This window comes from Rhopilema esculentum, chromosome 16 (genome assembly GCF_057945365.1).
Source record: "Rhopilema esculentum isolate cy_ngs chromosome 16, ASM5794536v1, whole genome shotgun sequence".
Lineage (NCBI taxonomy): Eukaryota > Metazoa > Cnidaria > Scyphozoa > Rhizostomeae > Rhizostomatidae > Rhopilema > Rhopilema esculentum.
Window position 1 is genome coordinate 9,436,662 of NC_142830.1, and position 25,408 is coordinate 9,462,069.

At 36.1% G+C, this 25,408-nt stretch overlaps 2 protein-coding genes across 3 annotated transcripts; one reads left to right on the forward strand and one right to left on the reverse strand.

Moving 5' to 3' along the window:
• Positions 1–412: 412 nt before the first annotated feature.
• LOC135682434 (origin recognition complex subunit 2) lies at positions 413–20,578 on the reverse strand. Of its 2 annotated transcripts, XM_089113032.1 has the most exons (17): positions 20,387–20,578; positions 19,500–19,583; positions 17,857–17,882; positions 17,111–17,185; positions 16,534–16,603; positions 16,223–16,388; positions 15,649–15,685; positions 14,957–15,058; positions 13,555–13,661; positions 13,028–13,160; positions 12,550–12,646; positions 11,732–11,796; positions 10,709–10,790; positions 9,641–9,874; positions 9,119–9,237; positions 8,290–8,370; positions 413–550 (listed from the first exon to the last, which is right to left on the reverse strand). In XM_089113032.1, exons 1-16 carry the CDS (start codon positions 20,553–20,555, stop codon positions 8,290–8,292), a joined length of 1,647 nt encoding a protein of 548 aa, XP_088969158.1. In that variant the 5' UTR covers positions 20,556–20,578; the 3' UTR covers positions 413–550. The 2 variants fall into 2 exon arrangements, with proteins under 2 accessions (XP_088969158.1, XP_065053391.2); XM_065197319.2 differs by lacking the exon at positions 413–550 and having other exon boundaries at positions 5,193–8,370.
• On the forward strand, positions 3,144–6,448 carry LOC135682435 (uncharacterized). Its single transcript, XM_065197320.2, has 2 exons — positions 3,144–3,270; positions 5,023–6,448. The coding sequence occupies exon 2, from the start codon at positions 5,051–5,053 to the stop codon at positions 6,446–6,448; it is 1,398 nt and encodes a 465-aa protein (XP_065053392.2). The 5' UTR covers positions 3,144–3,270; positions 5,023–5,050.
• Positions 20,579–25,408: the final 4,830 nt, after the last annotated feature.

Here is a 25,408-nt window from a genome sequence, read left to right on the forward strand (position 1 = left end):
GATTCCTTGTTTTGTAAATTTCAACCATGAGCAACTGTAGGTTCTTCTGATGTATAGAGAAGTGTTATCTTTGTATGCGATTCGAAGGGCCCTTTTTGTATCCTGTTCATCTTGTTATTAATATTTTTGTCATGGAACATCCAGATTAATGCCCACAGTAACTGAATTGTGACATTATAAAAGTGTTCATCATCAGTTTTATTTTTTTGGATTCCATGAAAATCGAAATGCGAGCATGCAGTTTCTGGCTGGCCTTATTAAAAAGAGTCTGCACATGAGATTTGAAGTTAAGTTTTGTATCTAGTGTAACTCCCAGTAATGTTTCTTCGTCACTTTCTTCTATTACCGCCATTCCTACATTTAATATCATCTTTTCTTTCTTCTCGCCAAAATCATAAAATGACATTTGTCCGCATTTAATTTCATATAGTTTTCAGGATACCAGGTTGATAGTTGGATGGCATCTTGTTCTAGTTCGCCAATGACATTTTTGACCTCAGATTCGCATATGTAGATAGTGGTATCGTCTGCATAGTTGCATATTTCGGATCTATTCATCAAAAGAAAAAGGTCATTCATATAAACGTTGAATAAGAGAGGCTCTAACACTGATTTTTGTGGGACTCCGTTTTGAACTACTTTCCAAGTGCTAAATGACCCATTAATTCAAACTCGTTGTCTCCTTTGTGACAAATAGCTGTGAATCATGAGTAGGGCACCTCTACCAAAACCATAGGCATGCAATTTTGCTATCAACAATTATTGTCTATTCAGTCGAAGGTATTGGATAGATCCATCGATAAAGCACCTGCAATGCCACCCTTGTCTAGGGTCATTTTACAAGTTCCAACAATCTTAGTAAAGCGTGCTGTGTGTTGTTGCCTTTCCTGAAGCCACAAAGCAAAGACGACAAAAAATTCCAGCGAAGGGCATTGCCTGGTCGTAAAATAGTCGTTCAAAGATTTTTGAACTCGCTGGCAAGACAGTAATTGGCCTGTAATTCTTTTTAAAGAAAGCATCATCCTTTTTAAAAAGTGAAGAAACATCTCCATCTTTTAGCTTGTTAGGAAAATAATTTTCTGATAGGCACAAATTTAAAGTATCTGTCAGGTAAGGTAGAAAGATATCTGAGTTTTCTTTCAGGACTTTACCTGGGATACTCTCTAAAGGAGTTGCTTTCTTTGGATCTAATCTTTCTAATTGATTGTTTACATCCACTACTGAAACGGGTGTAAATTCAAAAATCTGAGAATGATGAAAACTCTCTTGTATTCTTTTAATACTTGGATGCAAACTATTTTCTCACTGCGATATCAACTGGATCATCACTACCATCCGTTAATAATAAGTTCAAATCAGCGTCTGCAATGTCAAGAGAGCCTGCAATGTTTACAAAATAATCATTAAAGATATCAGCAACAGCCCTACCATCAGAAACAACTTTGTCATTTACCAGAAAAGACAGGCTTTACAATTCTCCAAAACCTTCGACTGTCACCGAGATTTTTGAGATCAAGATTTTGGTAATAGTTGCGTTTAGTTTCGCGTAGAAGTTTAACGCATCTGTTCCTTTGTTTCTTGAAGGCCCTCTCAGTTTCTTTGGTCCTTTCCTTGCTGTACTTATTTCGTCCGAGTTAGACTGCATTGCTTTTAGACACTTGCATTGAAATTCGATTGATAGATACATATTCAATATCTGTTTAAGTCAGCATTTTTGTAATCACGAGACCTTTAAAATTTCCAGGGTTTAAATGGTCATAGCTTGATCGTTATTCGATATATGACGATCCAACTTGCATGAAATGCAATATCTCAAAGACCTCTTTCAATTGATATAAACATATTCAGTATTTCCTAATGTCAGCATTTTGTTATCAGGTGAATTTGAAAAAATTCTTCTTGAGACACTGCTTTCTTGAAACATTCATGAATGTTAAAAAGTGCTCTCAAAATTTTAAAAACGTGCCTTTTACCACCGAAATAATAGAGATTGTGCCTTGGATTTTCAAGAAATATGAAACAAGTGATATTTACTCACATTCTGTCTTACCCTGCAAGGACCTCCCTTCCCTTTGCCCGTCTCTGTTTGCAGTGGACTTTGCTGAGAAATAATGCCGGGCGCACATGTATGTTTATTGAAGTCAAAAGGGAACATCCTCATCGAACCTGATAATCAAAGAATGGCTGAAGGGGCATTTAACATTTCGACATTGGCGAATTTCGTTGTCTAGAGACCAAATTGCCTGAGTTTTCCAGGGTCTAGGGGGCCCAAAAAAGTAATGAATGGAATCAATCAAAAGTTAACGAAAGTATGTCTAAAGAATATTGAAAAGTTTCAACCGATTGCAAGGAAATGACTGCAAGAAATATTCTGAAATCTATTTGAGCTTATCTAAAGGGCATGGTCACAGAAATTTTCTGCTCGCTTTGCCTGCAGGAGACCTCTTCTTTCAGTTTTCCCACAGGGCTACCGAATCTCGCGTGGTCTTGTTCAGGAGATGGTCCTAATTGCCTCAAAGCAGGCTGATGGAACCCTTTAGGGATTATCCGAAAGTTGACGATTCTAGAAAGAAATAATTTTGCTGGGCACTTAAATTCGACGCGGAGTGTACAGATGCTACTTCCAGATGCACACCAATATTTATCTATCAGCCTCTACGTGTGAATCTCCAGCAGAAAGATTATTTTCGGTCCAAAGTAGATTGAATTCTTGTCTTAGGAGAACAATGACTGAGAAGAGATGTAACAATTTACTTATTCTTAATATACAAATCACAGAACAGATAAATTAGATATAGCTGAGATAGCAAAAGAAGACAAAACGTAAGAAGACAATATTTTTTTGTAAATATTAGAAATAATTTTAACGCTCTTAATATTCTATAAGGCATTAGTTCTATATTTTATTTTCACTTTTCTAAGAAAATTTTATGCATGTTTGGGCGCGGTTCTTAGAACAAAGAGTTTGATTAAAGTGCCCTTAAGTTCCTGTGCCCCCACCTTCCAGATGCTTCCTACGTCACGGAAGATTATATGGAGCATGAAGAAAGTGCAGACTGCAGAGGAAAATGAAATTGAAGCAGAAAGCGACAGTGAATGGGAAAGTGACTTCACATCTAATGAAGATTAATTTTTTAACTCGAGGCAGAGGTTGCAATGCAAGTTATACAGCAGAGGTGCTTACTCAGAACAACATGTCATAAACATCAAGAAGTCAATCGTTGAGGCTACGGTGCAAATTGCTCAACCTACCAACTCTAACAGGAAGAGGTAACTATAGTAGTTACACACACAACAACCCAAAATATACATGATATTAGGGAGGGAATGGACAACAAAAGTATTTTTGCCCACTATAAGCCGATGCACCAGTCCTACCTAAAAGAATTAAAACGTTAATAGCAGAAAATATGTCCAAAGATATGAGAAATTTTCATGATGCTGGAGAAAGAGACTAAAACAATCAGGTTTATACCGAAAAAAGCAAATTTTCGCAAAAGGAAAAATTAAGGCTTTATGGGTTAGTTTTTGTATGTTTTGGGAAAAGCGAACAGCACTCTTGAAAATAATGCTTCACCAGGCAAGTCATACCCACGCTATGTTGAGCCAATAAATACTCCTACATCAACCAGAGGGAACAGAAACGCTATGAAACCACAGACCTTGCCCTAGTATTCTAAACCAAAGACCATAGGACAAAGACTCCACAGCATTGCGTACTATTCTTGTAGAATAGATATCAATTCCCCGTTCCCATCTTTCGGTTAGCGCGCGATGCATTGTGGTATTTGTATGTGATAACCAAATGGTGATAACAACGAACAAATGGTCATAAAAATTTCTTTTACATACAAGTTTCCTCTCACAATACGCCAAGCAAATAGAATGATGAGCCTTTTTGGTTAAACATTTTCTCCCCTAAATCTGAACAAAAGCAGACTATGAACCAGAAGACGAATAGTCATGTCTGTGCAGTCCTTCGTGTATCAACCAACAAACTTCTGTTGACCTATCAGCAGGCCTTATAACACAGCATCGCTGTTTCCACTGAGGACATATTCCTTCAAACTACAGAAATATATTTATTTCCAATTTCACAAAAATGTATTTTGAGTTTAGAAATACACATCGCATTATCGTGTCAATGTGTTGCCTGTAGTGTGTGGCCCGGCCATTTAGCTAATTTTTCTGCATTTGGCCCACACTAAGAAAACTTTGGACACCCTTGGATAGATCATATTATTTGGCGCGTCTATAAATTAATTCAAAAAAAAACCCGGAAATACATTCTAAAAACACGAAATTTTTGAGACATTACGTAATGTCTGTGTAAATGACACAAAGAACAATCGTGGTACATAATCTCATTGGGCCGTTTGGCTCAGTGGAATGAGCGGGGGTTTTTGAAGCATTAAACTGGAGTTCGATTCCGACCAAGAGTGGTACCATACAATTGGGCAGAACCCTTGTGGAAAGAATTTTCCTCCTGTCAGCATTTGCCTTATGATTATATATATATATGTATATATATATATATTTATAGATGATCAGTAAAAAAACAACTTGATTAACGTTTCGCAATATGCTTCGTCAGAATAACCTTCACTTACATTTGGAGCGTAAAATAAGGAATACAAAACAATAGGACAAAAGAACACATTTTACAAGCAAGGACAATTGATATTGTCCTTGCTTGCTTGCAACAAGCAAGGATATTGTCCTTGCTTGTAAAATGTGTTCTTTTGTCCTATTGTTTTGTATTCCTTATTTTACGCTCCAAATGTAAGTGAAGGTTATTCTGAAGAAGCATATTGCGAAACGTTAATCAAGTTGTTTTTTTACTGATCATCTATTTAAATTTTTTAAAAAACATTACAGTCTAGAGCTTTTGAATACATATATATATATTTATATATATAGATATATATATGTATTCTATTCCAATAAGTACTGCCGCCCCCCCCCCTCCCTTCCCGTGACAATTAAATAGGATCCAATTTTATATTTTTTTGTTAATTGCAGATACAAAAACAGATAGCTGAAAATAATTATGAAAACGCTGTCTGCAAAGTCGCAATATATCGTGGATGTTGGAGACTGTGAAACAAATCCGCTCTTAGGGCGCAAGAAAGCCGAGAGGCCCGAAACTGAAACCGAGGCCGACAGACCATCGCCTAAACTGTGCCGTTCCATTTTAACCTTTCTGAATCTGGGCATGCAAACGACTGCTATAAATGCCACTTTTGCTGGTTTAATTGCAGTCCTTATTTGGTGGCTCGACTTGAATTTAAGCTCATACTGCTTTGGTAAATCATGGGATGATATTCCAGTGGCATTTCAGCGAATGCGTTTAACCACTGAGGTTGTTGAGGCGTTTTTCATCCAGTTCTGGTCGTTATCTTGCCTGGCCCCGCAGATATCATGGTCAGCCACCAAAAAGATGACCATACCATACTGGAATGTAATCGCAGCAAGTGTCGATGTCATTTTCAGGCTTTTCTTTTTCGCATACGGCATTTATGGTCAAGGATGGCAAACGATAGTTGGCAACATAATATTTTTTGGTATTATTTTTCTAAATCATTCTAAAGTTGCAATGCAATACTTGAAGAATCCAAAAAGCAAGCTGGATGTATTTCTGATGTCTTCAAAACTCAGTACACAGTTTATTACAGGAATAGTACTGTCACTGCTGTTTAATCATATTTTCCTTACAATGTATCACAAAACGAGCGAATCAATTAAGACATTTATGTGCTCTCTTTTGCCAGTCATCTTCGCCATCCCCAAATTCATTACAAACATAATAATTGGTAACTTGGCCAAATATAAATGCTTTGAAAACGGAACGATGCTAGTTATTAGCCTTCAGGTTTCAACAACATTAGTTGCCCGAATGGTACAAGCAAGTAACGAAAACTTCGTTGGGTTTGTAGCCATCAGTATTGTCCATGGTATTCTCAACGTATTTGATAAACTTGCCTTGCCTATTCGCAACAAGATTACAAAATTTGTCCTCAAGCGAGAAACTACAAGTTCTCCAGTGTTTCTCGCTGATCAGACCCTGATAGGCATGGTGACTGAAACATCTGCCGTAATACTGAGTTGCTCATCTGTATACATAACAATGTATTATTACATGCGAGATGAAACCAGCGGTCAAAGATACAATGGGTACGAGCTATTCTACCAGGCGTTGACGAGAATAGGTGTGGCAGCTTCGATTGACTTTTTTTTCAATACTATTGCCGTTAAGATTCAAGCCGATCTGTATCATATACCCATAATGCAAGAGTGGAAGCTGCACTGGAAATTCATTGTTATCACTCATATGGTACAAATCATAATTTCAATGATTTATTTTTCGGGTCATATTGATCAGGTTACGATGCCAGTTCGTCTTAAAGCACTTAACAATTCTTGCATTACACCATTTTCAAGGTTGTAAATGCTGAAGTGATTGAAATAATGACTTTGTGACACTCGCAAAAATGGTAAAGTTAGACAGAAGATAAACAGATAGACACAAGATTTTTCACTAATAAACATTATTTATCTTGTTTGCCTTCTATGCCCTTGTCACAACCTTAAAAAGCTATTGGGTAAGCGAAAAGGCTCTCAGACCCACGCAAATGGAAAGAAAAGTCGATTTTCCACCTCTCTTCCTAGAGACTAGAATTTGGAAAAAACTTGTGTTAAAACCAGAATTCCAAATTATGTTGTGGCTGATATCCATAAAAGATAATCACTATTCGATCGACAATCACTCTACCTCTCTGTGGTCTGATGGCCCTGTTTGCGAGACATCCCAACTCCCGATGATCCTCAGTGTGGTATATCCCTCTCATCTACCTTTCCACCAAGAATTCTATTTATTATTGTTTTGTACCTAAGGCTAGCCCAGTCCAAGATTTGAATTAGAGATTAGCTTGAAAGGCAGTTTTGTTAACTTAGCAGATGTAACGGTTTTGAAAGCTCGCGAAGAAGCATAAAGCAAGTATTTAAGCAGTTTTTACAGATAACTTAGTGGAGAACTAATAAAGTGTTGTGAAAAAGAAGCAAATGTAAACAAAGAGAGATGCAGTTGCCATGAACTCATCGTAGTCTCCCGTTTACTCTTGGGTTTAATGGGCAATTGTTATTTCTTAAGTGACAATGTGCACGAGCCTGTATACGTACCTGTGTTCACCTGCAATCCTGGCCAAAAGTTATTGGACTGGCTTGCAAATTGAAGTCTTTTTGAAAAATTACGTTCCCACACCCTACAGTCAATGTTGATACGCTTATTTCTACTTATTTTGATTGCTGTTACTTGGGTACTTCTCAAAAAACCAACATTGCTGTAATGGATGGGGGGGGGGTTGATAACATTTTCGGGGTAAAATTGCAATCTAAGTGGTTTTTTCTCCAGTCCACTAACCTTTTGGCCAGGATTATGGATAAAAAAAATTCTTTCAGTTTGCAGAAAAATTACCTTAACTCCGCACCAAAGATCGATTCTTTGACTTCGGCTCTTTAAAATATCAGATGGCGGTTCCTTTATTGGCTCTATAGGGGGATAGTGACGATGACAAATACAAGCCTCAGAAACACCTGATTTTTTAGGATAACCTAGATAGTAAAATACTTGAGGCTGTTTTAACGATAAATCTAATAAAAAGATGACTTGTGGGTTTACATGAATTAGCATAACCTTCTCGGAATCTAAGATAAAAAACATAAGCTTTTTGTTTTCTAAGTTACATTTTGTACATTAAAAGTTACCCCTAAAATTATAGCTATCCCAATGAAGGGGCATGTAGGATTTTGCTATTTATGCGGTTTGACGGCCTAATCCAAAATTGCTTACTAACGTGTCAACTTGTGGTGACAGACCGACGTGTAAGTCTTCCGACTGGGTACCGTTTGACTTTTCGTAATACTTTTGAGAGCGCTCCAACTTTGTAAACGGAACAGAACGATTAAAAGTGCTCCGGTGTGAACACGATCCCTAAGCGTTTCACATTTTGGAACAAAACAATATGGAACGTTACGCAATAGCTCCCAAGTAAACGGGGCCATGTTTCTCTTTCAAAGAAGGACAGCTGTCCGCATCTCTCTAAGGATGCTGTCAGTTATTAAGAAGCAGAAAGGCATTTATTGGTGAAAGCAACACAATTTGAAATGATAATTTAAAAAGTCTTAGATATTATATTTGTCATCAGCGGGCCATTGAAATAGCAAAGGACTTCGGCCGGTAACGGCAAATCATTTTCTTAATTACAAATACTAATTTACAAAAGATTTTACCTAAAGCTCGTTGTCTTCCATAAACTGTTTTAAGTTTGATGAGTTTAATGGAATGGAGAGAGTTTCTACTCCGTCTGCACCCTAAAATGAAAAACAGGTTTAATTATCTTCACTTCAATTTAAAATAAACATTTTAAAAAATAAAAAATATATTTTCGACACTGATTTTATGGCACGAGCATTCCCACCACCCGAGAAACCTAACTAGGGACTGCGTCTCAGCATTTAGCAAATTCAATTACTGTGTGAATAAAGAAAAAGTCACGGTAGCAGGCTGCGAAATATAAGCCTTCACCAATTTACGTGTATTTATTGTTGATCATTATCGTCGCATTGCGGTGTTTCCTTTTTGCTACATAAATTCAATTAATCACGCCTTGCGGGTGTACATGGCCTAAAATTGCAAACTGACGGCTTGCAAAACAAGCTGAAGAGAACTTCACGAAATCTGCTCGTCTAGTTGAAACGATTGATAAAACTCTGAAAGCTTAATAAAAGTAATTTGTCCGGACAACTCTGAGAAGGACAAACGCCCTGTACAAAGTCAGTGACATCTGTTAGAAACTTGCATTAAAGCTGAATTTACCTTTGGTGTATATCAATAGATATTTCAAAAGAAAATGAAAAGAAATCGCCCCATATAAACGGCATATTTCAAGTACAGTTCAATGCTAATAGCAGCAAAAAACACAGGGATTGCCGAAGGTTCGAGATATTTATGATCCAGTCTCTAAAATTGTCCCATAATTTTATCAGAAATACATCCAATAGTTGACAACAGGTCTGGGTAATTATAAATTACTTATATAGACGTGTATCTTAAACATACCTTTTTGGACTTGATCAACTTGTGATCCTTGAATTCAGTCAACTGGGCTCGCAGTGTCAAGTCACTATTAACCAGGAAGTTCTCCCTGCACTTTTGATAAAGGTCTCCAAAGGGCATCCCTGGAAATATAAAAACACGTCACATAACGGTATTCAATAGCAGTTCATGAAAAAGTAAAAGAAGATGTTGATAATTGCCTATTATATTATACATGTTACTGTATTTATCAAAGCTTTAGAATCTATTGTTAGCTTAACAATTTGATAGCTGATGCTGAAATACGACACTAGAAATCATGTATCCAGTTCAGCTTGTAGTCAGAAATTTAAAGTGCGACTTAGGCCCTTGATTACCCTTTCAACTAATGACCAGTAGCTACATGCATATGGGGTAACTGCCTCCCCGTACAGACAGGTATGTCTCTAAAAATCTGTCTAGTAGGCGTAATTCAAGCTTTGTTTACAAAATTTGTAATCAAATTCAATGACTACCAGAAGTAAGGATACGTGCTTAAAGGCATACCAGTATAGTACCCATCTCCATCATGGTCGAGCTGATATTGAACAAGAAGCTTAAATATCCCTCTTGCATTAGGCGTTAAGCTTCGCAGAACATGTGTTAATGAGCTCAGAGCCAATGAGCCTGTCTGCTGCACTAGCAATGAATTCTCAAATGATGTCTCCTCTATATATCGATCATATGTTGTTACGTCATACCAAAGCCAGTTGAAGCGACTAGACCGGTTCTGATCCCAGACTGTGAGAAAAGAAAATAACTCTTTCAATTGAATCTTCTTATGTGAGTCTGTTCTAAACATAACTCATGGAGAGGAGGAACAAAGGAAGCTGGAAAGTAGCCTCGTCAAACTCTGAAGAAACCATTAGATAGAGCAGCAAAGATATCTGGCTTTTTACAAAGAGATTTCTCCAAACTTTATTTTCAATACTTTCTTCTGTGGTCACTGATTTTTTGAAAAATAACTAGGATCTTTTCTTCAAAGTAGTAGGTTAAAATCCATCCAAAACACTTCAATTGATGTTGGGAACGTAATCAAGGCATTTTATGTTGTTTCGAGCAAAAGATATTTTTATTGTTTTGTTGCGTGGGTTGATTACAACTTAGACCGAAAAAGTACCCATCTCAGCTCTAAAACACAGCTTTAAAAAACTGCCAGATCTGAATAAGAAAGACAAGCCCTTAGCAGTAAAAGAGGTGGCGGGGATTATCTGCTAGAATAGAACATTCAGCTAATCTGGTGATCGCCTCAGACCCTGGCATAAAAAAACACAGAGACATAGAGACACTGAGACAGGTGACGATTTTCACATTCAAAGTATTACTAAACGATGTGAGTCCAACTGTTAGAGTAGTAACGCCTCATTTGAATGATTTTGAATAATTAGAAGCATCATAAGGTGTACTTCGAAATTTTTATGGTCTAAATTTGAAATTGCAAAAACACGCTTTTGTGATGTCATCACTTACCCACTCTTTTGTGAGCATCGCTGGAAAAGCAGAATAGTTTTATGTAGCGTTAAGCAGAAATTCTGTTTATAGATATATACTAAAAGATGGAAAAAAGAAACTAACTTATTGGAGCATTTATATGGTCTGTTGACGCTATGATATGGATTTTTGATGACGATGCAAGATACGACAAAGCATTCTGTGCCTGTAAATAGAAAACAAAACAATTTTTAAGACTTTCGATAACAGCAAAAGCGCATAAGAACGGCAAAATTATCAGCAAAAAATTTCCTCTGGGCAGAACATTGAAAATGAAAACCTACGGACAACGGATTCTCTCTTAAATGTAAAATCCTTTATTTGTTACTTAAGTGGACCTAAAACGCAGCCTTAAATCCCGTTTACACTACAAAATTTAGCCTGTTTAAAGTAACCTGGGTCGAGCCTGTTTCATCTTTGATCCAAAGGTATAAGATCGACCAGAATTAACTTCTAAAGCTTTTGAGAAATTGCAGGATTGCATTTTACTTAGCTAGTAATGTTTTATATGATTGCATTCCTAGGGGTTCAACTATGACAGTGAAATCAAAGGGCCGAAAAGTTGTAGTTTTGCGATAATCAATGAACAAATTAAGCATTTCAAGATTGGCAGGTTTATAAAAGGTTGTAAAATCAAATTCAACGCTGACTTAATTCTTTAATTTACAAATGATAAGAGTTGCAAATGAATATATCTTTTTGATGCATGTCTATGTGGAATTTGAAAAATATCAAAAACAATTTCCACCTTCAAAACAATACTATTATTAAAATCTAAATTTCTTCGTCGCTTATTTCCAAGACAATGAGCGCATACTCCCAGCTTTTTGTATACCTACTGATGAAGCAACATCAATCTACTTAAAAGATTTTATCGAGCCGAAAGCAGAAGGGAAATTGTGACGTGAAGATAGAGGAGCTGGTCGAAAAGAGCAACAATCATCAAAAGAGGCAAAATAAGGCGGATTTCAAAAACTCAGCAGATTAGCCGTAAAACTCAGGTGATTTTCCTCATTTTTATATGAAGTTTTGCTTATCTTGATTTAAAGAAAGCCACTCAATGGGTTGAGTGGGAAAGGCAAGTAGAAGGCATGCAAGCTGGAATACCTTTGTATTTCGCAACATTGGCCCGTCGATGTTGTGTATGATAAGAAACAGCTCTTTTGCATCTTCTATGAAACAAAAAAGATCTTTTATAAATAATCTAAATTTCAATGTTAAACATATACATTTGTAATGATGGTATGTTTCAATGGCAGCCTTTGGTGTTATGTGTCCGAACATGGTTTTTAGGACACTGACGAGCTTTGCTTTATGAGCAGTGTCCTGGTTCTTCCTCTCGATGTGATCACACCTCGTGCCTGGAATTGCAGAGAGCTTGCGACTCCCATCACTCTGGCTGAAAGTTTGGTAATGTCGAGACTCAAACCCCAGACCCTTTGGTTCGTAGACCACGACCCAAACCATTGTGCCATCCTGACACCATATTAAAAGATTTTAATAGCTTGTACAGTTAAATTAAATTAAAATTGCCAAGAAGTGAATGCAGCATTGCTCTGAATAGAAAGAAACTACTAACTAGAGAGGTTTCTGTGTGACAGTCATTGGTCCAGGAAAATACATAACATTGCATCGTTGTCTGAACACTGTATTTAAACTTTTTGCTCGTATTTAAACTATTTAAACTTGTACATTATTCCATATATTCTATATATAAAAATGTTAGGCAATCCCCCCCCCCCCTCCTTCTTGCTATTTGTGTTCATGAAATTGAAGTTTTCACGCCTTTTAAATAATTTGTAAGATATGTTATCAAGTGCATGTTGGAGAGCACTTGAAAAAAGAATTTCTAGCAGAAAACAAAATCCTGTATAAAGAGAAATGTAGAGATGATATAGAATGTATCTTATACAAAGTGTTGTCACCTGTGTTAAACTCCGCCTTGATAACATCACATTGGTCGGTCAAACTTTTATAAGTTCCGTTATACTTGATAATGTCTTCAGTAATCATATTCAAAATCTGAGAAAAGGAGGATATGACATCATGGAAGTGGAGTATAACACTATTATCTGTGTGGTTATTACACTCTCTCAATAAAGGAAAATCATGCTATTAGCCAGTGGCAACTGGAGACACGAATAGAAGGAAGGGAGATGGAGAGGATATGACACGGAGTCGAGGTTGATCGCAAAAATATATTATCATATCGTTTAAAATGACATCATATCTAAGAACGTGAGGTAAATGCAGATAGAAGATAAAAGGGTGAAATCAATGAAGGAAACTGAAAAGTGAATTCAGAGTGGATATAAAAGGTGTTCAGAATTACGTGCCTTCTCTAAAGAACAAAAAGGAGAGAAGCAGAATGAAAGCGGATAAAATGCACAAATGTTTGCTCACACTTTTTATATTTAAGCTTGGAAAAAATCCATTAACTACAATGTGGACTAAATCTGGGAGCATTTGTTTTCTAAACTCATCCAATAATCTTCGCTTTGATCCAAGGCCATGTAAAAGAACGTTGAAGCCGTGTCTAGAGTAACGAAAAAATGTATTGTAATTTAAAGAAAAAATGACGTCAAATTCTCGTGAAAAATTGGGAATAGCTTGCAAAAGATGATACTCGAACAGAATTAGAAGAATTGTGCTTATTTTGAAGTAGCCAAACGAAAAACTTTAATGGACATAAGATTAACTACGCGACTCATAATGTCCGTTTATTCTGTAAGTTCCCTTTGTAGAAATGTGACCAGTTTTTACCTCGTCCACCAGTAGTGAAAACTTTAAAAATAGAAAGGAAAATAAAGAAACAGTAAGATATAGTTGCAATCACTATAATAAGCTATAAATAATTTTCATAGCAAACGGGTGTCAATAAATCTTTGAAGAAACGTGGATATTTTTTCAGTTGGAATTTCTAAAATTACCTCAATTGAAAAATCCATTTTGGAAATAGGGCGACATGTTGTTTAAATAACCGTGAGCATTCCCTGTGATGGCTTCCAGATGCATCTGATAGGTGTTCAATCAAGTCCTACGACACAGAAAAATTATCACAAAAATCAAAACGATTTAATGATACTATCTTGCACAATAATCTTGTCGGACATTTGCAAAAATTTGTTCAGTAGAAAGTCTTAAAGGGCCGAGACAGATGTCTAAGGGTGTTATTTATCCCATTTTTGTTGAAAATCAAAACTGAGTCGGAAAATATTTTGCAAAATGTATGCATTGCCGTTGACAGACAGTCTGCTAATCATATGCTTATGAGAACAGTTTGGATTTTATGATTCGGGAAATGAAACATCAATGACGGAAATGAGAAGGATTGGAAAATTCGACCAACGATTTTCCTACCACGCAAGTGAAACCACTAGCTAAAGAAGGCAGCGAAAATGAAATTTCCCACCACGTTGACATTCATTTTCAATATCCATTGCTTATAAAACATCGTAAAGTTTCATTTTCAGTTATAATATCACAAAAAGTTTACTGTAAGATAACAAGGTTCACGGGTAAAATCATCTGATAATTATGACAAAAATAAAATAATTCTGCTCGCTCTCCTTTAAAATGACCAATAAAATGACATAGGTGTGTGGCGGTCAGCGCGTTATTATGATGACATAATTCTCACAACAAAGCACACTGTCAACACTCTCCTTTGATGCCAGTGGCGGACACCTGCAGGGGAGGGGGCGAGGGGGGGCGAGGGGGGCGAGGAGGCGGTCGCTCTCTATATTTTGGGAGACAAGGGTCTTTTGTTCTGAACAATAGGAAAATGTGACGTCATCTTATCAAAACAGTAGTCTTGCCCCAACTATTTGACCAAGTGTCTGCCACTGTTTGATGTCCTCAATCTGTTCATGGATAGCGAAATTTTGCCATGAACAAGTGAATGGTTGATTATTAACAACATTATAGATAATGTCAGAAAAGCTTACGTCAGGAACGTAATAGACTCTCCGACATCGAACCTCTCACGCAGGGTTTCAATGGCTCAAGTCTTTAATACTTTAACATTGAAAGACTTCATTATTCTCTTCAACGGTAAGTTCGTTTCCATTTTACAACGAGCAACTGGCTTTTGAGATGCAATGTCTATAAGTTGTTAGTAAGAAAAGACAAAGCAGGAAAAAACAGAGAAAATAATCTTGTCAGCAAACATGTGACCAAAAGCCCTTCTTACAATTGTTTTGCAAACTGAATTACCAATCAGTCTTTCTTTTGTGGTTCGTTAGTGGCTAAGATGAGAAACTTTAAGAACTTGTTAATTTATACCTTCTAGCATTAAGACTTATCTTTAAAGAGGATAAGGTTTTTGCATACATTTTGTGTCATTCTTTGGTTTTGTAATTTCGAAAGGTTTCTGTCTGAAGTCACTATCTTTTTTTGATGGTGCACAGCAAAATATTCCTCTGCCATTTCTCTCTGCAATAAAACACAGCAAATTTTATCTTCCTTACTTGCACTTAAACAGAAATGGCTGAACAGAATTAATAGAAAAAAAGAACTAAACAAAGAATCTGCTAGCCAACCAAACAAGTTCTGGTAAAGATATAATTGGCCAAGATAATGTCAAATCTAGGTGAAGACACAGTTCAGTGCAGTACATTAAAGAGTTGAGTTTTCAGATGCCAACCAGTGCTCATATTTACGTGTATTTCCAATACGTAAACAAATACATTAATCATTAGCAGCTGGTAAGAAAGAAATTGTTTAAAAGGAAATTGAACATGATAATGTGAGAAACATATAATAACAAAACATAAAAACAGCTGTTTCAGGTTTTTCTAGTTCAAGTTCTTGCTTCTCTATGACCATGACAACAAACCAAAACTCAGACATTTGGAGGGTCATGGTAGAAGATGGTACCTGATGATGACTTGGTTCTCTCAGTAAAGACAAAAGATATAGAAATATGAAGTACTTATTTTGCTGCCTGGTATAATAATGAAATAATGATTTCATAAGCACTTGACTGCTGTAAAGAAAGCCTTTCGATTCTTGATAATACATACCAATCTTGATAACTCCTTGGCTGGTGTTTTCAATTCTCTGAAACATGAGGGTAAGACAATTTTAGAACTACAACATTTTAGTTTTGAAATCAGACTCTTCTGCTTCTACTCGAGGTCTAACGTGTCTTCGGACAGTCTGAATTGACCGAGAAAAATAATATATAACGGTTAGGCAGCAAGATGAGGGGTCTAACGACAAAATATTTTATCCTAACCTGCTGAAACGTTTTAGTCAACACATTGTGTTTAGAAATCGTGACGGTCAATATCTCTCAAAAACCTAGGTTATTCTACAAACAGTAAATTGTATTGGCAAACATTTGGCAAGTTTATTCTAAATATCATTCTACAAGTGCAGTTAACACGGAAAATCACTTGCGATAGAACAGCTTTCAAACAGGGCCAGCCGTGAAATACTCACTGGACTGTGTCACGCTAACTTTTCAAGGCATATGAAACAATTTCCAAAAGAAATTCACCAAAATGATAACTGAAGGGGGAAAATCTTTTCCTCAAGTTCTAAAATCTTGGCTTTTCAAATTTTGCTCGTCCTCGTTCAAAGACAATAACATACTCCTTTTTTGTAGATCCTTGAACTCCAGTCCTCTTTTTTGTCTTCTCGTGGACTTTAAACGTAACCTCGTTATCTGTAGAGTCACCATGATAATCAACTTGATTTTCGTCATCACTAGCATCACTTGATTGAGAGTCATCTTCAGAGTTTTCTGTTGCTATTACCCCTTGAAGTAAAATGAAATTATTCTTAAAATTCGAACGGTCTTCGCCAACACATAATGTTAAGTGCCTTTATATGATAAAGAGCGCTGGAGTTTTAAAAATTGATATAAAAAATATTAGTCAATTTTAAGAACCCTGCGTACTTACTTTGGATATCTGTAGGGCGTTTCCTTTCTCTAAGATGCCGTTCATTCCCGTCTCCTGTCGTAACATCAGGCTACAATATAGCAGAATATATAAAGCTAAAAAAACACGTTGAGTTCATGCACATACCAGATATAATTGCTGAAAGGAGGATTGGTCGTTTTGAGAGTAATATCGATTTCCCAAAAAATCAAACGATATGTACAAATTGCACAAATTTAATATGTCCCGCTTACTTTTCTCTTGATCATCAAACGTTTAAAACCTATAGAGCTTCAGTACGACATTTCCCACATTTCCGTAATTTTCAAGGAAAATTGTATTGAATTTCACGGCGGCCTTTAAATGGGGTAATAAGAAAACGCCCCTTAGACGTGTCACGTGAAAGAATCGAATTGTTTGCCATCTCTAATAGTCGCACATGCTTTTCTAGGTTCTATCTTGATAATAACTTAGTGCGTATGTTCTCTAGCAAAGCTGGAACAACAGACCTTTATAAAAAAGGAAAATTTACAAATTTATCAAATGGAAGAAAAGATACAAAAGGCCCGAAAAACAACAGAGAGTTTGCTAAATCTACCTTCTTTGGAATTTTCCTTGGAGTTCTTGGCGATTTCGGGCTCTTGCTTGGTGTTTTGTTTTCCTTCAGTTTCTCCTTGGGAAAGAAATATAATAATGACAGAAATAAATACACTTATCCGTTACTAGGAGACACAATAAACAAAATCTTGCTATTAAGATCCAGGTAACTGACTGTTTTGAAATATGGCCGGCTATTGTTCAGCAGTGAATGTTACCCAAAAAATGAAATTCGTAGCGTTAGACTTCCACAAACTAGCATGTGAATTTTGTAAAAATTCTAAATCTAAACTTGTATCCAAACAGATAAAAACACCGAGGCTATCAATCGAATGTTTGTTTATAAATACTAATTTTCGTAGGAAAATAATGAGAACAACGCAGTTTTTTAACAGTGTTAAACTAGGTCACAAGAGCATTTTTAAGCACTTTAGGGCTAGATCGCTAGCTACCATTCAACTTTAAGCTTTCTATGTCTCTTGGTTCTTTTAATTTCTTTTTCACACAATATATACAAACATGTACAAGGGCGACCAGTAAAGCAATAAAAGTGGGCAAAAGCATCACTCTGAAGGAATGAACAATGATACAAGGCTAAACCTTTACAGTATTTAAGTTTATTTAGCAAAAAAGATAATAAATCAGATAATTAAAGGAAATTCTTTGCATATTATTACTGCCCTGTTCTACACAGCTAGTAATGTATTATCACACAAAATGTATTAAAAAGTGGAATAATTTGCTAACCTTTTTTTCAATCCTTGTAGCTGTGCCTAACAAAAAATATTGCACTGTTAAGTGATTATTAACATAAGCAATAGGTGAACATATCCACCCATGTCTTAATAAGCCACCGCTTTTTATTGCCTAATATGCACAAAACGTATGTATGAATGTATCTAAAAATAATCAGTCATGACAAAACACATTTCTAAATACAATTGAATCTAATAAAAAAGAAAAAATTAAAAAATATTCAAGAGGTATTAAACTTATAATTCTTTGTCAGCTCGCCAAATTTTTGCCAACAGTATAACAGGAAAAATTAACAGTGCTCCCCTTTGAAACTTATCTCACGATAGCAAGCATACAACATTTTCTTGAAGAGAAGCAACAGGCTTTAACTATTTTTGTTAGAAAAGGCTTCTTGTCAACAGTAACTTCAGTCCAAGGAAATTTTCTACTTTCATTAGGTATGTTTTTTCAGAAAAATTTAAATACTTGAGTATTGCTCATATTTATTCAAAAATTTAAATCAATACTTACTGATATACAATTGTGAGTGTCAGTGAAACACTAACCTTAAGCCCTGGCCAAACGAATAAAACATCAAAATAAAACTTCATCCAAAACTGTTGCATAAAACATGTTTTGTTTGTTTGGCCACCATGTTTTATGATGTTTTATGATGTTTTGCAAAATTTGATTCCTATCATACATTTCATAAAACATCACTTTCGACTGACAGACAAAATTTTGGATCCTTGCAGGGGTGATGGATGCCTTAAAACTGCTGCCAACAGATATTTCATGGAGTAGCAGGCCTCTCCGGGAAAAAATACAACATGGGCTATAAAAAGCCCTTGCCAGTTTGGCTGTGTGGGCTATTTAGCCCTTGCTGAACTGTTGTTAATTTTTTTATATTTGGGTATTTACAAAGGCAAACATACATTTCCTTGCTAATTCTATAAGCACTATTCAGATGAAGAAGGCATTTTTGTGTGTATTACTACCTTTAAATGATGTATTACAACTCCTCAAAACGAGACAGAAGAGGAACATAACTTTTTTGGAATACAGAAAAGTTTTGTTTGCTTTTGCAGGTTAAATGTGGCGTTTTTGCGAATGCCTAGTTTATATGTATTGACTTGAAAAGAAATTGTTTTCTATTTGACAGCATGGTGTAACATTTCTCACTTTAATTATTTGTAGTATTATAGCCTTCGTCTCAGGGAAAGGCCTGCGGAGTAGGTTACAAAAATTATTGTATACTATTGTATTCTACAAGAAAATCAGTTTGAAAAGGCCAGTGAAACCCTGAATTCTGCTGAAATTTTTGACAGTTTGATATGACAGTGTGATGCTCAGTTATTATCATTATGCATCACAGAGCTTATATTTTTCCAAAAAGGTAGAGCATAAAGTAATCAAACACACAAAGATTGCATGCTGAAAAGTAATTAAACATTGCTACTTATGGCTACAACCATACTGGGTCTACTAGTTCTCTAGTTAACATTGTGAAACAGCCTTAAATTTTGACACAAGGTCTTATTGGCAAATTACATTGGTAAACTTACACAAGAAGACTTACATAATAGACATAGAAGTCCAATTACTAATTAAACAAAATAACACTTGATGCATTATTGCTTAAGAAAATTAATTACCTCTTGGTGTAGAGACAGAATCTTTTCCTCTTGATCTTTTCATTGGAAGTGTATCTTCATCATTGTGTTCTTTTAGTGTACATTCTAAGAAAATATCAAATAGAAAATTGATTAGTGTTTTTTCTTTGCTCACTAGATTCAAGATAGTTCAGCAGGACAAATTATATCTATGGTTTACAATAGGGGATTCATTTTAATAATACATTTACAGTGTATAAACCTGCTTCAAATAAGCTTGTTACTACGATCACAGTTGATTAAGCTAAAACAAAGGTATGTTTGATAACAAAATGGAATGACAGAAACTGAGAAGGAACTCAAAATTTTGGACTTACATACAGCCCCTGCACAACTGTAAGGTTGTTGGTGTGGCATACTAAAGGATCTTAAATGAACATGGTAATCTTTACTTTGACTGCTTAGGGAGAATTAAACAACTATTGCTTATTTTAAAATTATGTGATGCAGAGTATTCTATATTGTGTTTCAGTCTCTAAAAATTGTGCTATAATTAAATGCATGTTGAGCTTTACCCTACTTAAAAATGTAATTTTTAATCAAATGTAGTTATAGTAATTTAAAACTTATCCAAGACTGATATTCTGTCTGGATATAAATGACCCAGAAAAATTGTGTCCAGTGGCAGAAGTTTGAGTTTTGTAACTAGATAAAAGCAAATTTGTTGGTGGATATCAGCATACCAGAATATCTGGTTTTGCACACCAGTACACCGGGCATTTTACCCTGCACAGTGGAAAGTCCGGCCTAAAAACTTTGAAAGAAATATGCGTAGACTTGACTCCTGCATCTAAATAAAAAAATACCACAATGTCTTGCGAGTAGAATGATTTCCTAAAATATTAATTTTCCTCATCATTATTATTTACCTTTTACACGATAACTTCTAATTTGATCTCCAACAATTTCGTCAGGCACAAAACATACTCTCAACTTGCCGCGTTCCATCTCATTCTGAAGATTTGCATCACATCGAGATCGAGGCATTCGCGGGTTTTTTTGCCAATTCAACTCAATCCTTTCACGCACAAATTCCATATTAATGACATCATTACAATGAGGTAAAAATAAACACTAGAGTGCGAACTCCTAATCGAGGCCCGAGGCCAGCATGCGCACGGCTACCATTTTGAATGCATGGCAAAAAAGTTCCATGCAGTACGGTAGTCATTACGCGTCGCCAGCTTTTCGGCAATATTGATGTTTCTAAACCGCAATGGTAATTTCGTGTACGGCGTACGGATGCCAAAATAGATACGGCAAAAATGTTTTGAGCAGTGATCCTTCAATGGATCCTTTGGGAAACGGAAAACCTATCGCGTTTCATAGGTACGGTATGCCATGCATGTTTTGGCCTAAAAATGTGAAATGTCATACTATGCGAAGAGCCTCGCGGCTGGGAATTTTTTTATCGTCCCTATTTCTATATGGTGAACTTTAAAATGGTTTTGATATTCTTTTGTCGGCGGAGAAAATACAACTTTTCTTTAATGCAAGTTAAGTTTTATGTATGTATTAATTGGTTTGTACATGGCTTTTGCTAGAGGATTTTGAAAAGCGTTTAGTAAATAAATCCTAATAAAGCAAACTTCGAAACATCTAAAATCCTTTAAATTTTGTAATTTTATGTTTCAAAATTTCAACACAAAAAATAGTTGAAATTAATATGCATTGCATTATACTGCAGGTTTCCAGCCAATGAAGCACTCCGTTTGCAATGGGTTAAAGCTATGAGGCGTGATAAGTGGGCCCCATCAAAGTACAGCTACATTTGCAGCGAACACTTTTTGCTCACTGACTACACTGTCCCCCCTGGTCAGCCTTACACAAAATTAAAAAAGTCAGCTGTTCCATCAAAATTTAACTTCCCCCCTCATTTACTACCAAAAGTAAAAAAGGCCCGCCGCTCCATTATCTATGCAAAACCAGTAAAGAAGAAAGCAAGCCCAGCAAAAAACACAAAAAATGCCACATTTAATATCAAGGAACATTCTTATTGTAAAAAAGCTGAAACAAAACAATCACCAACAAAATTAAGACTTAGAAGGAAGATTAAAACTCTACAACAAAATCTAAGAAGAAAAAACAAGAAAATAAAGTCATTGAATGATTTAATTCAAGCTATGACAGACAAAAATCTCCTCAGAGAAGAGCCAGCCAAACTTCTGAAAGACCAATTCTCTGGCCTCACTTTGACAATGTTTGAAAATCAAATAAAGAATTCAAAGCGAAAAGCTGGGGGTAAGAGATACCACGAGGAGATTTAGAAGTTTGCCTTAACCCTTCATTTCTATTCGCCTAAGGCATATCTATTCATGAGGAAAGTCTTTGACCTACCACATCCATCTTCTTTAAGAAATTGGCAGTCTTCTGTGAACTGTGAGCCTGGATTTTTCAAAGATGTTCTAGAAAATCTTGCTGCTCAGCTTGCCAACAACACAAACATGTCTGACTGTGCCTTAATGATAGATGCAATGGCCATAAGGAAGCAAGTGATTTATGACAAGGGCAATCAGAAATTTTCAGGCTTTGTTGATTATGGAGGTTGCATCCCGGAAAACAGTGAAGACCAAGCTTCTGAAGCACTAGCATTTCTTCTTGTTGGTCTGAGAAGTCACTGGAAATGTCCAATAGGATATTTCTTTACAAATAAGTTAAACGGGCAAATACAGGCATCACTAGTTAAGAGTGCATTGTCCTTGGTTGCTGATTATGGCTTTAGGGTTTGGTCACTAACTTGTGATGGCACATCTGCTAACCTTGAAACACTTAGGTTACTTGGTTGCTCATTCACACCAAATTATGATGGCATGATAGCCTCTTTCCAACACCCGACTAGGCCATATGATGTTTATGGAGTTCTAGATGCATGCCACATGATTAAGCTAGCAAGAAATACATTGGGCGAATATGGGAAATTTTCTACAAATTCTGGGGATATTATTTCTTGGGAATATATTGAAAAATTATGCAAGATGCAAGAAGAGGAAGGTTTAACTTTGGCAAACAAAATTAATGTAAACCATGTGCATTGGCAGCAGCATAAAATGAAAGTAAAATATGCAGCTCAGACACTGAGCTCATCAGTTGCTAATGCATTAGAATTCTTAAGGACAGACTTAAAACATGCTGAATTCGAAAATGCTAGTGTAACTATTGTCTTCATAAGAACAATTGATAAAATTTTTGACATCCTCAATTCACGGTTTGCATTTGCCAAAGGCTTTAAACGCCCAATAAGGTTGCAAAACCTTGAATATATCGAGCAAACTTTTGCCCAATCAGCAGAGTATCTTCTGTCCTTGAAATCCAGTGAAAGGCAATTGCTTGTGTTCAGTAGACGCAAAACTTTCATACTTGGTTTTCTAATGACAATGAAATCTATTATGTCAATTGCAAAGGAACTCTTAACTGCACCAGAAAGGCCATTTAACTATGTATTAACTTACAAGTTTTCCCAAGACCACATAGAGTTGCTGTTTGCTTGTATCCGAGGACGAGGTGGTAATAATAATAATCCAAACACCTTACAGTTTAAGTATGCCATAAGGAATTTGCTGCTTAAGAATTCAATTGTTGCATCGAGCCAGGCTAATGTCATGTCATTTGATGAGAATTGCACAGGTTCTTTATTCAGTCTAAAGTGGACAAAGCATAGATCTCCCATATGCGAATATCCAAGCAATGATGATGAAATGACTGATGAGGACGCAAATGCTTTGTCTGAGAGTCTTGATAGGATTTCCTTGTCAAACTTCTCTGAAAACATCATATACTACATTGCAGGATTCATTGTTCGTCGTATCATCAAAAAGCTTGATTGCTCTCAATGTTCTGAAGCCCTCATTCTCAATTGCATGTCAGAGGAACATGACTATGTGACAGCACCATTTTCCCTGTTTCTGGATAGAAAGAACAATGGAGGGCTTATAAAAGTATCATTTGGGGTGCACAAATTAATCACATTATGTGAGAAATCATTCCGGGAGATAGTTAAAGGTACAAGGAAGGGAGACATGAAAATCAATTCACAAGTTGGATTGATACGGAGAATGACGAACGGCGTGCTACGAAGTCAAGGCGAAAACCTAAGCAAATTATTTCCATCGTTTTCCAAACATGCACACGAAATCGACCCAGTCTTTGAGGATGATCATCTCACACAAGTTGTGAAGAAAATTTGCGAGAAATACTTCCTTCTGCGTATGCAAACTTACGCCAAGCATTACACAAGGCAGATAGTAATGAAAAACACACCAAGTTTACGACACCGGATGAACAAATTAGTTTTGTTTAAAAACACATAAACTTAAAAAACCATAGCTTTTGCTGTTTGCTTCAAATGTTTCGTTTAGAAGTTTTTCGCCAAATATTAAATCCTTCATTTTAAGTGAAATATTTTATAAAGTAATTCGCTTCGAAGCTAGTTTGGTTTATTAAGGTAGGCAATGCACTGAAGCCTATGCACATTCAGTGCATTGGACGTGTAGTTAAAACAACTTACCTCCCATAGAAATCATTGCAAAAGGTCTTCCTCGGCACTGCTTTGCTTAAATTTGCACAATTTTGTCGAAAATGAAATAAAAAAAGCCTTTTCCTTCTGTTTTTCCAGTAGCACAAACAGTCGTCCTCCACACTTATTTGTTGTCTTTTGCCATGCATTCAAAATGGTAGCCGTGCGCATGACGGCCTCACTCGCGTCAACGGAAACCAATGGGAGTTCGCACTCTAGTGTTTATTTTTACCTCATTGCATCATTATCATAAATTTTTTATAACTAAATATAAATACATATACCGTTTAAAAGCAGGGGCGGTGCTACAAAAATTTCATATGGGACTGTCAAGTGTCAGGTTGCCGAGAAGTAGATTTTTCAATTAGCAAAATGAAGTTATCCACTGATATCGAAAATAGTGGAAATAAAAATTTAAAATTTTTGCTCGTTTTTAAAACCCTCTGCTTATTCCGAACCTTAAAGTACCATTTTGAATACCGTGACTTGGCTAACTTTCATGACAGTAGCAGTTAGAAGCAACATACAAGAAAATAAGCATTGGCTCTTATATAGGTACTCTCGTTTGGCAACATAATGATCTCAGCGAAGAAATAGTAAATAGGCGTGCAAGGCCAGTCATACAAAAGGGTATTGGAATTTCTTTGATATCACAAAACTGTCTTCATTCAATCGTTAAACAGAATAGGAACCATTTTTGGTAAAGTAGGTTAAGTTTTTGCTAGCTTGCAAACTATTGCGGCAGGAGCAATAAACAAGTACACGATAGTTACTAAGTGGGAAAATTTCGAATTTTCTGGTAATCATTCCCGTCACTTGCGCACCCAACCTGAAACATTGTAATGAGGAGTTTGGTCCTCACTGGTTTTAGTTTGCCAATTAATAGTTGAAATATTAACGTGCCGAGTAGCGAAGGAGATCAAATCGAAATGGAAATGAAAATAATCAATTATGTCATCGATTATCATTGATTTTTTTAAACCCGGTTGAAATTTCCTTTTATTAAACCTACGAAAAGAAGACAAATTTCCTTTTATTAAACCCGGATGAAATAAATAGAACGGTACTTCGTTGGATCACAGCTTTTCTCCGTAAAAGGCAAAGCATTTTTCAGAAAAGATTCTTCAATTCTGGGGAAAATTTGCAAAAAGGGCCTAACGAGAAACAACAAAAAGTAGCACGCGGGTATACGCTGCAGTGAGGCGTTTATTAGAAAGCATAGAAAAAAACAAGCACAGCTAGGGAAAAAATTGAAAGAAAGCAGTGTAATGCCAACACCAGCGCGTGTAATGCCAACACCAGTTTCAACAGTCGCGTTTGCTTACAATCAGTTTCATGTTAATTATGGACAATATAGCGAAACATAAAGAATTCTGTG

Bases quoted from the DNA above. Each gene is read 5' to 3' on its own strand.
- LOC135682435 (XM_065197320.2), top strand. From the start codon at position 5,051: ATGAAAACGCTGTCTGCAAAGTCGCAATATATCGTGGATGTTGGAGAC.
- LOC135682434 (XM_089113032.1), bottom strand. From the start codon at position 20,555: ATGGAATTTGTGCGTGAAAGGATTGAGTTGAATTGGCAAAAAAACCCG. The intron at 15,686-16,222 runs GTATGTTATTGT...CTCATGTTTCAG, and splicing joins CAAGGATCTACAAAAAAGGA to AGAATTGAAAACACCAGCCA. The intron at 12,647-13,027 runs GTGAGCAAACAT...TCCTTTTCTCAG, and splicing joins CAAGCTTAAATATAAAAAGT to ATTTTGAATATGATTACTGA.